Source organism: Myotis lucifugus, unplaced genomic scaffold (assembly GCF_000147115.1).
Source record: "Myotis lucifugus unplaced genomic scaffold, Myoluc2.0 scaffold_60, whole genome shotgun sequence".
NCBI lineage: Eukaryota > Metazoa > Chordata > Mammalia > Chiroptera > Vespertilionidae > Myotis > Myotis lucifugus.
Window position 1 is genome coordinate 3,193,877 of NW_005871108.1, and position 14,483 is coordinate 3,208,359.

The following is a 14,483-nucleotide window of genomic DNA, read 5'->3' on the forward strand; positions in this document are numbered from 1 at the left end:
AAAAGTAAATGTTAGGTCCGGAGACGGTGTGTCCTGCCTAATGCCACACAGCAAATCATTTGTATGATGCTGAAACACTCCAGGGTGGGCAGGGGTGAGATTTCCCATCTCCCACCTTATCTGGTATAACAGCCATAATCCTGTCCCCATTGTACTGTTGGGGAGACTGAGGCCCTGAGAGAGAGAGCTGGGTCTTGCCCAAGGTCACGCCTGAGTCAAGGGCAGAGCTCGACTTGGAGCAAGGGAGATGACTTATGTGCAGCCGTCAGGCAGTTTGAATCCTGATGCTGCCATTCTGGCTGTGACCTCTGGCAAGTCACTTTGTTCCTGGGAGCCTTCACTGTCCCATCTGTGAAATGGGGCCCGTGGGACTGTCCTGAGGATGCCGTGCACCCAGTACGTGATCAATCATTGCTAACCGTGGCGTCAGACATCAAATGCTAGCCCGCCCTTAATCTTTGGGGCCAAAGACACATAGACTTGGGCTGGGTCATGAAGAATAAACTTTAATCTCTCTCGGGGTGGGGGATCAGTTGGGCTGCTCTCTGGGTGGGGTCACAGAGCCGTGCACTCGCACGCGGTAGAGGCAGGTAAAGCGTGGGTTCCCCCAGTTGCTTGATATCTTCACCTTGACGGCCCCAAAAGTCCGGGTGGGCTGGTTCTGAAAGAGAGTCACAGACATGGGGCAGTTCTTCCCTAGGCCCCCCCTCTGCCTGTTCAGAAGGGCGTTTGGGAGTGGTGGGGACCCATTTCATAGGAGGGGAAACTGAGGCCCAGAGAGGGGAATGGACAGGCCACACAGCAGGTAGATACTCAGGGGCTGGGGTGGAAGATGCTAAGGGCAGAAGGACAGACACACCAATCAGGAAGGAGTCCCAGCTTTGGGGCCCTGGCACCTAGGTGCTGTGGGACCCTGAGTAAATGCCCATCCCTCTCTGGGCTTTAGTTCCCCGCCTGTGAAACTGGAGTGGTAACATCCGCGTCCCACAGCTGCTGTGAGCCTGAAATGAGATCTTGGAGCTGGACGACCTACTGGCACCTGGAACATAGTAGATGTAGGAGACTGGATTGTCTCTATCTCCCAGGGAATTATACAAGGGGAAACTGAGGCTGGGAGGGAGGGGATGACCCCGATCACACAGAATTTGTGGTTGGGTCAGGGTTTGGACCAGTGTCAGCTCCCAAGCCAAGATATTCCACCAAGTCTCAGGGCATTTCCAGCAGCTGCTCGTCGAGTCCTGCTTCTGTCTCCAGCTCCCTCCCCTCCAGTCTCCCCACCTATGGCTGGACCAGGTGCTGATAATGGACGGCCCAGCATGGAGATGCTACGTTTGAAGCCAGCATTCCTGACCGATGGGCCCTTCCTGCTAACATCTGCTGCCCCTGGGAGGGCTCCTGGGCAGACAGGGGAACCGGGAACTGCCAGAGGCTGCAGGGATCTCAGGGGCCCACTCTTGTCCCCGTAGCAGGTCCCTCACTCTGAGCCTCAGTGTCCTTCTCTGTCAGGTGCGTTAGTGACCATCGTGCACCTCCTGGGGCTGTGGGGAGATGGAGTGGGGTCCCCTGGGTAAAGCCTGGCACACAGTGCACTTAGTAGGTGCTCAGCAGGGCAGCTTTTCTCAGGTACCTGGAGCTGGAACGTCTGAATGATGTTTTCTGGCTGGAACTGAAACGCCCCCAGGAACACCTCCTCCCTGGGGGAGCCTTCCATGCCCTGTGGAATCAGAACCAAGAAGAAAGTGTCGGGCACAGGCAGGACCTGCAGAGAGTGCTGCCGCGCTCCAGCTGAGACTTGCACACCGCCCAGGATGGGGAGCTCCCTACCTCTTTGGGGACCATTCTGTTGCCGTACAGAATAATGGATAGAAAAGAGCACTGGCCTGGGACTCAGGAGGCTGAGGGTCCACCTCTACTCTGCCATTGACTTGTAGGATCTGGGAGTTCCCCTTACCCTTCTCTGTACCTCAGTCTCCTTATCAGTGAAATGGGTCTCTGAGAACTAAAGTACCTGTGAAGAGCTTGGGTTGCTACAGAGTAGCTGTTTATCCCCCGGCCTTGAAGGCTGCGAGCTGACTCTGACCCTGGCCATGCCCCGCCCTAACAGAGCCTCACCCAGGCCCACTAGGCTGCATGAGTCCTGCAGTTTACCACAGAGCCTGGAACCCTGCCATCAGGAGGCCATCCCCTTAGGTAAACACCGCTCCCTGCCAGGGCTTGCTCACGTAGATGACAAAGTCCTTGGGGGCCGTGTCCAGGCTGCCCGACAGTGAGATGGTCTTGGGAATATGCTGCAGGGTGAGGTTGGACAGGTAGACCTTCTGGGCCAGTCGGATGGTCACCTGGCCGCGGTCACCCGAGAAGGCCCAGCAGTTGCCAGGTGTCACGTTGGGCTGGAGGGGCAGGGGCAAGGGAGGTTATGTTGGGGGGGGGGGCGGGCGGTGGATGAGGACTGACTCCTCGCCCCATCCTAGCTCCCCTAGACCTCCTCTGCCCTCCTGGGTGAGCCAGGTCCTGCCTTGGCTTGAGCGCCCCCAACTCCAGGAGGCTCCCCTGACTGCAGGCAGCAGATGAGTCTTCCCCTCTGCCCAGAGCAGTGAGGACAGGGGCCTGTTTAGGCCCTTCAGGGTTCCCTGACCCTCAGTCTTGAGGGCTAGGTGGGGCCCCTTCTAGCTAAAGCAGGTTGTCCCCTATCCCTGCGCCTGTCTCCTGCTACTGCCCAGCCCCCCAGTGGTCCCTGCTGTCTGTTCTTGCCTCCTGCCCTTGCCCCTGATTTCTCCGCCCCCACCCCCACCAATTGCCACTTTGGTCTGCCTCCTGCCCCTGCCCCGTCTGTCTCCTGCATCAACCCCTGCCCCTGCCCCAGGCTCCACCCCTTTACTCTCACCCCCAACCTCAGCTTTCCCTGAAGACCCCCAGGCCCCTGGCCGCACCCCTGCCACTCTCCCCTTGCCCGCCATGCCCCCTGCCTCGAGGATCACGTCCGGGGGCTGTGCATAGTTCCACAGCCGGATCCAGTTCCAGTAGGAGCGAGCCTTGTTGTAGTTGTATGTGGCTGATGTTTGTTCAAAGTCGATAGAGGCTCCTGTATGAAAGGTGGGGGGTAGAGGGTCTCAGCTGAGCAGCCCCCCCACTTCTGCCTCGTGGTGGGGAGCCTCACTGATTGGGCACTGACTCTGTGCCCAATGCACTTTGGACGAGCCACTGGGTCTCTCTGGAATAATAGTAATAATAACAGTAATAGAAGTAATGATAGATAACACCCACCACATAGGGCTGTTGTGAGGTTGAAATGAATGAATACCTCAGTGTTTGTCCAGCAGTGCCTGGCGCCGGTCAGCCCTCACTTATGTCATTGTCATTGTTATGGCTGTTCTTACTAGTGCACCCATTTCCCAGAAGAGAAATGGATGTAAGAATTCCGCGAGCAATTCTTACACCCAGTAATTCTTACACCCATTACTCCAGCCCTCGGAGGTTAAGCTGATGCCCTCTGACCCCGTCTGCTTGGGCCTGAGGGTACCTGGGTCAGCTGGTGGCTCCCGGGCAGAGGCCATCGCCCTGCCGGCCCCACCCCACTGCCTCCCGCATGCCCTGCCGTGTCCTTGCAGGGGCACCTTTCCAGTCGGTTCCCGTGGTCTGGAATGCTTTTTCTTCCTCATCAGGTTGCAGCCCAAACGCTCCCGCCCCTGCCCAGGTCCCCTCCCTCCCAGCCACCTGCTTTATTTTTCCGAAGCACCAATCCCCAACCATCATTGGGCCTGTGCTGGTTTTTAATGTGGTCAGTCTTCCCCACCGGGGGCAAGGGCAGCTCTGCTGACCCCTAGGCTGGAGGACAGTGAGTGGGAGGAGGGGTGGTGGAGGGCCTCCCTGCCCACGTCAGCCTCCATGAAAGAAAACCAGCTGGGGAGCAGGGTTAGCTCTGAAGGTGAACTTCCCAGCAGCAGTGGGTGCACCAGCCCAGCCCTGAAGTCCACCCTCTGAAGAGTTTCTGAGGGAACTTGAGGTGCGCACATTGGGGGAGGTGATCACTTACCTATAGACTTGAGGGCAAAGTCCGGCTTTTCAATGTAATCTCCTTGTATCATCTTCATTATTTTCTGGGCCATTTTTTGCTGAAGAGGCAGAAAACATAAGCTGTGCACTGGTGTGTTCTTACAGATCATGGTCCGCAGGTGTGTTCACACCAGGTGACAGGCAGTTCTCCCCTCCCTGCCTATGGAGCCATGGCTGGTCCCCAGTCACTACTAGTATATTGTGAGGGAGCACAGGCGACACAGAGCCACCCCTATCCCACCCACTGGGTTTTCTCAGCGCTTTTATCCTCACTGTGACAGGGTGTCATACGTGGGAATGGAGTCTCAGTGAAGTTAAGGACGGGGGCCCTGGAGTTAGACAGACTTGTACTGCTGTGGGGTGTTGGGCTGGTTACTGCCCATCTCAGTCTCAATTTTCTCATCTGTAAGATGGGATGACAGTCATGTCCACTCCCATTGTTGTGAGGATTAGACTTAAGAAGTAGGAAGTCACTACTAAGTGCCAGGACCACTCAGCATCACATGTGTTCACTCTAATGTCCTCACTCCAGGAGGTCTGTACTATCATCATCCCCATTTTAAAGATGAGAACACCGAGGCACAAAAGGATCACTGTTCAAGGTCACACAGCCCATGAGAGGCAGAGCCAGGCAGTTTGGTTCCAGAGTTCCAGCTTTTTAGCCACCGCGCTCCACTGATAGCCCAGTATATGCTGGCTATTATTTTGATTAGACTTTTTTTTAAAAAAAATATTTTACTTATATACATATATTTTATTCTTTTATTTTTAAAATATATTTTATTGATTTTTTTTTTTACAGAGAGGAAGGGAGAGGGATAGAGAGTTAGAAACATCAATGAGAAAGAAACATCGATCAGCTGCTTCCTGCACACCCCGTACTGGGGATGTGCCTGCAACCAAGATACACGCCCTTGACCAGAATCGAACCTGGGACCCTTCAGTCGCAGGCCGACGCTCTATCCGCTGAGGCAAACCGGTTAGGGCTTGATTGGACTTTTTACAGCTTTGGCAGATTGTACTCTCCAAAAATGGCTACAACAAGGTCTCCCATTTCACGCTCTTCTTTTGTGACTTTGCCACTCTTCCCATTGAGTTGGGACTTAATTTCTCCCCCATCAGTCTGAGTGGGACTGTGATTATGGCAGCAGTGATGCTGTGTGATTTCTGAACAAAGTCCTAAGGTGATTCAACACTACCTGGTTCTCTGGAGACACCAGCCGCCGTGTTGTGAAGAAGCCCAGACCACATGGAGAGGCCACGTTTGGGTGCTTGAATCAACAGCCTTGAGTTCCAATTGACAGCCAGCCTCAGCCTCCAGACATGAGTGATAACACCCCCTGGTTAATTCCAGGCCCAGGTCTCAAGTCACTCCTAGCCGTCAAGTCTTCCCCACTGAGGCCCCAGGCATCATGGAACACTGAGAAGCCATCCTTGCTTTTTCCTACCTGAATTCCTGACCCACAGAATCTCTGAGCATAAGCGTCTATAACGCTTTAAAAAATCATTTCTCGTGAGAATTTTCAACTTATAATATTCAAGAACACCTGAATTGTGAGTAATATATTTATTTTTATAATATTCATTGCAAATTGATTTTTAAAATTAAATTCAAAATATTCTGGCGTGTGGGGATGGTTCCCGTTTTGGACGCGTGGCAGTTAACTGGTAAAATGGTTGTTTTGCACCACTAAGTTTTGTGGTGGTTTGTTATGCAGCAGTTACTATAATAATAGCTAAAGTGTTTACAGGGCAGTGATTATGACTCTATTTTGTTGATGTGGAAACTGAGGCTCAGAGAGGTTGGTGCCCATCCTAAAACAACATGTATGATTTAATAAGTCTGGGTGGGGCCCATTAATCTGAATTTCTAACATTTTCCCTGTTAATGCTGATACTGCTGTGGGGATCACACTTTGAGGACTACTGCCTTAAAAGAAATAGCTATAGCTGCACTTCATCTGGAGGGCACTACACCGAGTATAGACACAATTAAAGACTGAGAATCCAAGCTTGCCCTTTGCAGAGAAGGCTGCCACTGGGTCAGAAACTTTGCATTTGTGCAGAACTAGGAGACAAAATTAGAGACTTCAGAGGCCTCAAACATAAGGATATTTATCAAATTTTTGAAGCTGCATGGGCAGCACACTAAAAGGTTAAGTTGAAAACCTCTGACTCAATTTTCTAAAATTTGCAATCCAGGTCTGAACCAGCTCAATGCATGTCTACATAGATGTGGTCAGTGCACTTCATTGTCCTTACAAAGGAAAGGGGGAACTCCCATTGGCAGGAGTTACAATTATCTGGAGTATCTATGGTTCTTTTGTGTACAATGTCCAGAAAACACGAAAGAATTACCAGACATGAAGAAGCAAAGAAAAAACAGACATTAGAAAGGAGGCCACAGATGATCCAGAGATTGGCTTTAGCGGACAAGGATTTTAATATAACTATGACCAGTATGTTAAATAAAATAAAGGAAAAGATGGACAACATAGGTGAAATATTGAAGTTTCACCATAGAATTAAAAATCTATGAAAAAGAATCAAATGTATGTTATAGAACTAAACACTGCAATATATGAAATTAAGAACTTAATGGAAAGATTTAACAGTAGACTGAACAGAAAAGAATATAAGATTATTAATTAGCTTAAAGAAATGTGAATAGAAAATATGAAAATTTAAGCAACTAGAAAAAAAAGAATAAAAAAACCAATCAAGTAATAGCCTAACAGTTATGTGGAATACATTCTAAAGGTCTAGCATAGATATAACTGGAGTCCCAGGAGAGGACACAGATAATAAGGAAGAAGCAATATTTTAAGAGATAATAGCTAAGAATTTCCCCAAACTATTGAGAAATATTAATCCATAGATTCTGATAAACTCAGCATCCCCCAAGTGGGTTAAGTATAGAACACCGAGGGGAAAAAAGAATATCTTACAAATTCTCATGGAGTTTGTAAGACCACATTTAAAGGACCAATAATAAAAGTTAGGCTTCTCAACAGCAATAGTATAAACTAGAACACAATACTGGGCTTCCTTCAAAATTCTCAGAGGAAAGTACTTTCTACCTATAATTCTATACCCGGCCAAATTACAATCAAGTATAAGGGTAGGAATAAGATATTTTCAAACATGCAAGTTCATAAATTTAAATTGTGCCCTGGCTGGTTTGGCTCAGTGGATAGTGTCGGTCTGTGGACCGAAGGGTCCCAGGTTCGATTCTGGTCAAGGGCGCATGCCTGGGTTGCGGGCTCAGTCCAATGTGCAGGAGGCAGCCAATCAATGATTCCCTCTCATCATTGATGTTTCCATTTCTCTCTTCCTCTCCCTTCCTCTCTGAAATCAATACAAATATATTAAAAAAATAAATTGTACCTCTTATTTCACTCTTTTTCAGGAAGTTATTGGGGAATGTGCTTCATCAAAACTTGGGGTATAGGAAACAGGGCATCAAACAGAGAAGTTAGGTGTTTGGGGGCAGAATGGCCAGCATCTCACCTCATCTGACATGGCTTCCATCTCCTGGAGCTTGGCAACGAGCTGATTTATGGTACCTCGGAGAACCTGGATTTCCCCTGTGTGATGTCGCACCTTCTCCTGGTACATCCTTACAAGGGAGGGTGAGAACATGGACTGACTGATCTGTGGTACTATTGTCACCCTCAGCTTCTACCTTTGCCAGTCAGCCCACTAAGAACTAGCTTCACATTTTTCTACTCTCCTGGGCCTATCCCCATCTTATCTCTAAAATACTACTCATGCTCTTCCTCCTGCTTGGAATATTCTTTAACCTACCTCATTCCTTCCAAATATTCCGGAGTATTTTGTCTGCAATTAAGGATAATGCCACCAGGTAGTATCTTGTTGGTTAAAATTATTTTCAGCTGTCTTTTGCTGAACACTAACTAGAGGCCAGGAATTATTCAAGACAGTTTATATCTTCTTTAACACCCATAATTACCCAGAGCAAGGTGGGTGTTTTGCCTCATCTAATAAATGAGGAATCAAAGACCCAGAGAGGTAAAGTGTATTGTACAGGTTTAGCCAGGTAGAGAGTACTGGAGCAGGGATTAAACTCAGGTTGGTCTGACTTCAGAGCCCACATTGTTAGTCAATACAACCCAGGTCCTAGCTATAGCTCTGGTTTTTAGGTGTTAATTGAACTTCTTACCTCAAGTCTGCAGTGGAGTATTTATGCTGTCATCCTGGTGGGGTGTTGAGGAAGCAAGGGATCCCTTTGAGATGGTCTAATTTGGGCCCAATAGAGCTTCATCCATCCATTTTCCCACAACCATAAATCTGTTCATTCATCTACCTTCTTGTTTACTCTTTCATACATCCACCCATCTACCATCTATCCAAAATCCAATTTACCTTCCTTTTTATCAATCTATCCATCCGTCCATCCATCCATCCATCCATCCATCCATCCATCCATCCACATTCACACTCATCCTCCCTTCCACTCACCATCCATCCATTTACCCTCTTCCACCCAACTACTCCATTTATCCAACCTTTCCCATCTCTCTACACTTCCATCCATCTACCTTACCTTATCCATTTACCCTTTCATCAATCCATTTATCCCATCTATCCATCCATTCACCATTCCAACTATCTATCCTTCCATTCAGCCATCCATCCATCCACCCACCCATATATTTCATCTGCCTCCCTACCTATTCACTTTTTCATCCATCCACTTTCCATTCATCCATTCATCCTCCAAACACTTCCCCAACCCCTACATCCATCACTTTCATCCTCCCATCCCTTCTCTCTCCATTCATACTCCCGTGTGGCCATCCTATCATCCAATATTGATAGTGGCAACCTGGTGCCTGGTCCTGAGATAGATATTGCGGGAATGAATAAGCTCTGCCTTCAAGGGCTGCCAGTACAATTGGGGAAATAGTAATGATTACAGAAAATTGTGGGAGGAGAGAGGGGAATGTGACCACCTCTGCCTGGGTGTTTCTGAAGGAGGTGACATATTAGCTGGATCTCGGAGGAGATGAAAGAGTTCATAAGAGAAGAAGAAAGAGGGAGGGACAAGGCCCATCAAATATCCTTTCTCTCTAGGCCTTCTGAGCCTCTTTGCTGTCCTCAGACTGGGAGCTCTTGTCATTGGTTTCCTCCTCCTTCTTCTCCAGGAACCACATAGCAAATGATCTCATCTTATTTGAGCAGAACAAACTGCATTGAGTAGAGAGAGAAAGGTTGTTCCCTGTCCTCATCATCCCATTTTATGTGGGAGCCTTGATAAAGAAGACATGGGTTATCTCTGGGAGTGAGTGACAGGAGAGGCATTCTGGAAGAGAGAATATTGCATCTGGTCTTTGAAAGTCACATTTTGGTGGGAGAGATGGGTTCCAGGTGAGTGGCATGGCAAAGGCAGAGACTTGGAGCTGGGGTGAGTCAGGAATTGATTAGGATCCAGGTGTGGCGACAGTGAGAGAAGCTTATAGAGGTGACATTGACTGGGGAAGGTCAGTCAGCAGTGTGCCCGAAGAGAGCACACACTCACCTGCCAGACTTCCACTTTGGATGGTAAATGCATCATAAACACCCAGAATCCTGTGGAGCCAGAGGAATGAGGAGGAGCTATTTAAGATGAAAGGTTAAGAGCGTAGGTCTAGAGTTAAGGCTTCTTAGCTTCAAATCCCAACTTTGCCCCTTGCTAACATTGTGCAACGTTGGGAGAAGTTATGTTACCTTTCTACACCTCAGTTTCCTCATCTGTAAGATGGGATAATAGTGATATCTACTTTAGTACTGAATGATTTCATATATGCGAAGTATCTCACATAAATCAAATAATCCATATCTCCTCCCCCTCCTCTGTCCCAATCCTACTGGGGATAATTGGTAAAGAGAAGAAAAGGAGGTAGTCATTTTATGATATCTGTGTTGCCTGAAATCCTACTGTTTAAGCCATTAATAAAATCCTTCAAGCCAGCTGGCGTGGCTCAGTGGTTGAGCGTCAACCTATAAACCAGGAGGTCATGGTTCGATTCCCAGTCCGGGCACATGCCTGGGTTGTGGGCTCGACCCCCAGTAGGGGGTGTGCAGGAGGCAGTCAATCAATATATATTTTTTTTAATCTCTCTCTCTCTCTCCTTTCTCCCTTTTCCTTCCTCTCTCTCTCTCAAAATCAATAAAACATATCTTTTCAAAAACCTTATTTGTTGGGTTAAGTTCTAGGAATGTCTAAGAAATGCACCCCTGTCCCCATACATTTGAGGGGAGGAAGGAGACTCCTTTGCTTGAGGAAGCAGAGCTGTGATGTGGGAGGTGGTGGCGGCGGCTGGAAGGAAGTCACAGAAATCCAGAGAGAGGGAGTAATCATTATCGTAACATGGTTTGGAAAAAGCTTTACAGTTTTCAAAGCTTTCAAAAAATTTTCTTGGTCATTGTTACATTTAATCCTCCCAGCAACACACTCATTAGACAGATGGGAAACTGGGGCTCCTCGAGGGGGTGTGTTGCCTTGGCAGTGCCAGAACCCCCCGTCTTCCCCTCTACAGAATGGGCGAGAGCCAGGGACTCCCCCACCTGGGATGGGTCAGGGCCCCGGGGACGCACCAAAAAGAAAGAGGACCAGGACACCTGTCTTTTCCATGAGCTTCTGGAAGAGCAGTTTGCATCTGGAAGACAGAGAAGCAGTGGTCAAGGCGAGGCAGGGCTTTGCACAGGCTGGCCAGTCCCTGCCTGGCCTTCAGCTCTTCCCCACCCTGAGGGGCAGGCCTTTCCCTGGGCAGTGACACCCTCTCCAGGAGGTTGGCATGCTCCTTGGCTCCATAGCAGGACAGAGGAAAGAAAGCTCTTACCCCAGGAATTGGGGCCTTCAGAGGCCAATTCACTATGGTTGTTTCGTCCTCATCACTCCTTTTCTCCATCTACATACTCTTTGTTCCCTCCTGTCTTCTCTCCTGGTGAATGCACCCTTCAGGGTTCAGCTCAAATGTCCCCTCCTGCTACAACCTCCAGACTCTCACTCCTCACACTCACACTGTTGTTGGTGTCTGCCTTCCCCACTCAACTGGAAGCTTATGAGTGGTGAGGGCCAAGGCTGAGCCCAGAGGAGGCATTAAGGAAACATTTAGCATGTAGACTTCAAGTGGATGAGTGAGGTGAAAGCTCTTCAGGAATTCAGAGGAGACTTAGGGGCAGGAAGGGGAAGGGGAAGGGACGGGATGGACGTTCCAGGCAGGAAGAACAGAGTGTACAAAGGTGTGGAGGTGGGAATAGAAAGAGTGGGTCCAGGAAGTGGGAACCCTAGCCTTGCTGGCCCAATGAGTCCACAGCAGGAAGCAGAATGAGGGCAGTTCACAAAGAAAGGGTGGGGCAGGATTTCAAAGGGCTGCAGGCTGAGGTGATGGGTCACTGGGGAGCCACAGTATGTTCTGGGGTGAGGGTATCTGAGAAAAGCCAGGTGTGGGATAGCTTGTCTGGTCTGGAGATCAAGGGGGAGGTTCAAACCAGTGAGGAGGCTGCCATGGTTACCAGCTGCATGGTTCCAGCTCCTATCAGCCTTCCCTCACCTGCCCCTGCTCACCTGAAGGTGTTGAATAGAACCTGGTGGACCTGAGTCCTTAGGATGCAGGCCAGGCAGGTGATCCATGCTGCGGAGGAGACAGAAGACCAGTGAGTAGTTGCACCCTTGTTCTAATTCTCCAACGACTTGCTGACTGTCCTGGGGTGTGTGTGTGGGGTGGGGACTGGAGCTTGGAGACCTCCTCAACTTGCTAGTTGAGCCCAGGGCAACCCTGCTCTGCTCATGGGTAAGTGCCAGCTTGGAGTGAGTATCAGTCCTATAGGTGATGACTGCTCACATCTGGCAGTTAATAGATCCTTAATGTGACACAGGAGCCCCAGGATGCGTGAATGCCCATTCCTAGACACTGGGAGCTTCTCAAGGACAGGGTCCTTGTCTGGTTCATCCTGGGTGCCAGCACTGCCCAGCGTGGAGCTAGGCAAAAAGTAGGAAATCAGGACGATGAGTAGGTGGAAGGAGACACAGATGGATGGAAAAGGGGGTTTGGAAGATAGAGGAATAGAAAGATGGGTGAGTGGATGGGGAAAGAGGGAAGGGTAGAAGGATGGATGGGTTGATGACTGAATGGTTGTATTAACAAAGGTGTGGATAGCTCGGTGAATGAATGGATGGAGGACTAATGAAATGCACGGATATAATAACAAAAGGATAGGTGGACAGATGGCTGATACATGACTTCGTGGGTGAATAAGTGGAGGGGTGAGTGGATGAACACAGAAGTGGAATACCAATCTTTAGGAGGTCTGAAGTGAGGGCCAGTTGCATCACACCATGACTTCACCAGCGTTCCCCTGACCCAGCGGCCAGGCCTGTGTCGGAGTAGGTGAGGGCTGGCTGTTTGCTCCTCCTCCAAGCTGCAAGTCTCCCTCCCACTCCCTCTGTCCAACCACCCCTCTGATCCTGGCTGGAATGACACCCCTGACACCTCTGATGGGAAGACGCCCAGAGCTCAACCTGTGCTCTCTCCCTCCCCTGCTACCCAGCCCAGGCTTCACACCCCCTCCCCCACCCCAGGGTCAGCCTGGCCTGAGGCAGCTCTTCAGTATATACGTACACATACACCCCATTACGAACTGAATCAGGCCTGGGGATGGGCCGTTGAGACGGAGCGGAAACAGGAAGGGATCATCTGCAGAGAACACAGGGCTGTCATGTCACTGCTGGCTTGTGGGACATGGTGCCTGCAGACACCTGGGAGCTCCCACAGTATGGTGTGAGCATCCCTGCCCCCTGCCCTGCCCCTTGCCAGGTCACCCTGGGTTGCCCATCTGACATCTCAGAGCCTCAGCCCCTTGCTGCCCACGAAGATCCCAGGGCTCCCCTCGCCCCTCCCTGCTTACTCATGTTTCGCGAGGACTCCTCTGTCATCCTGCAGGGGTTCCGGCCTCGTTGGACCGCCCTGGGGCTGACAAGATTCACAGTGGCATTTTACAATTCACAAGAAACATGGTCCCCATGTTCCAGGCTGAGAAACCAAGTTGCAGAGAAGTTTGCCCAAGACCACCAGCCTGTGAATCAGGGACAGACCTGGGTCTGCTGACCCCAAATCCAACACTGTGCTCCCAGCAACCCACTCAGTGCCTGGCACACAGTAGTAGCTCAATAAACACAGGCCGAAAGGATGACTCTCCACCACTCCCTGGCCGGCAGACTTTAGGAAAGCCACTGGCAAACCTCTGACCTCAGTTGCTGCACCTGTAACGCGCAGGTGGTAACGCCTGTTCACCTCCAAGGAGAGGGCTGAGGGGCACGGTTTCATAAATGATAAAGGGCTGCTGTCCTCACCTCCTGGGCCTGGGATCCCTGCAGAGGTGGGCCACATCGTCGAGGGGGTCACCCAGGTCCCTGGGGCTCCTTGAGGTCCGTGGCATTGGTTTCCTTCTCTAGGACGGGGAATGGAGGGAGGCTCTCTGGGAGTTGGCGAGGAGGAACTGGCTGCTGCCTCAGCCTCCTATCATTCCCTGAAAGGAGTCATGCGGAATCTGCTCTGAGCTGTTGGCACTGTGACCTCACAGAGCCGGGCGGGGGGCGGGGGGCGACATGAGGGGGGTCGGGGAGGCTTGGCCTTGGAACTTCCTCATTGGAGGAGCCCATTCCGACCAACTTACCACTTTTTTAAAAAATTAAATCTTTATTCAGATTATTACAGTTGTTCCTCTTTTTCTCCCCATAGCTCCCCTCCACCCGGTTCCCACCCCACCCTCTGCCCTTACTCCCCACCCCCCAACTGTCCTCATCCATAGGTGTACGATTTTTGTCCAGTCTCTTCCCGCACCCCCCACACCCCTTTCCCCCCCGAGAATAGTCCACTCCCTTTCTATGCCCCTGATTCTATTATATTCACCAGTTTATTCTGTTCATCAGATTATTTATTCACTTGATTTTTAGATTCACTTTTTGATAGATATGTATTTGTTGTTCATAATTTGTATCTTTACCTTTTTCTTCTTCTTCCTCTTCTTAAAGGATACCTTTCAGCATTTCATATAATACTGGTTTGGTGGTGATGAACTCCTTTAGTTTTTCCTTATCTGTGAAGCTCTTTATCTGACCTTCAATTCTGAATGATAGCTTTGCTGGGTAAAGTAATCTTGGTTGTAGGTTCTTGGTATTCATCACTTTGAATATTTCTTGCCACTCCCTTCTGGCCTGCATAGTTTCTGTAAACTTACCACTTTTAATAGGGGAAATGGAGGCCTCAAGACAGGAAGGGTCATGACAGGGTCTCAGGGGCGAGGCAGGGGTGAGAGCTGAGGCTCCAAGATCCAGGCCCTGCTTTTTCTTGCTCCAGACCCCTGCTTGTTCCACGTCTCCCAGCCTTGCCACTTGCTTTGGTTGTATCTGAATACATTTTAGA

At 49.9% G+C, this 14,483-nt stretch overlaps 1 protein-coding gene across 1 annotated transcript; it reads right to left on the reverse strand.

The window, feature by feature from the left end:
* Positions 1 to 529: 529 nt before the first annotated feature.
* Positions 530 to 13,497, reverse strand: SUN5 (Sad1 and UNC84 domain containing 5). The gene is made up of 13 exons (XM_006089565.2): positions 13,412 to 13,497; positions 12,967 to 13,025; positions 12,681 to 12,755; positions 11,627 to 11,693; positions 10,654 to 10,715; positions 9,596 to 9,645; positions 8,240 to 8,270; positions 7,564 to 7,676; positions 4,034 to 4,112; positions 2,967 to 3,082; positions 2,223 to 2,390; positions 1,628 to 1,714; positions 530 to 661 (listed from the first exon to the last, which is right to left on the reverse strand). Exons 1-13 carry the CDS (start codon positions 13,495 to 13,497, stop codon positions 530 to 532), a joined length of 1,125 nt encoding a protein of 374 aa, XP_006089627.2.
* Between the last annotated feature and the right edge of the window lie 986 nt (positions 13,498 to 14,483).

Coding starts and splice junctions, on each gene's coding strand:
- SUN5 (XM_006089565.2), bottom strand. CDS start 13,497: ATGCCACGGACCTCAAGGAGCCCCAGGGACCTGGGTGACCCCCTCGAC. Junction 13,026..13,411: donor AGGGATCCCAGGCCCAGGAG/GTGAGGACAGCA, acceptor TGTCAGCCCCAG/GGCGGTCCAACGAGGCCGGA. Junction 3,083..4,033: donor CTTTGCCCTCAAGTCTATAG/GTAAGTGATCAC, acceptor CCTTTCATACAG/GAGCCTCTATCGACTTTGAA.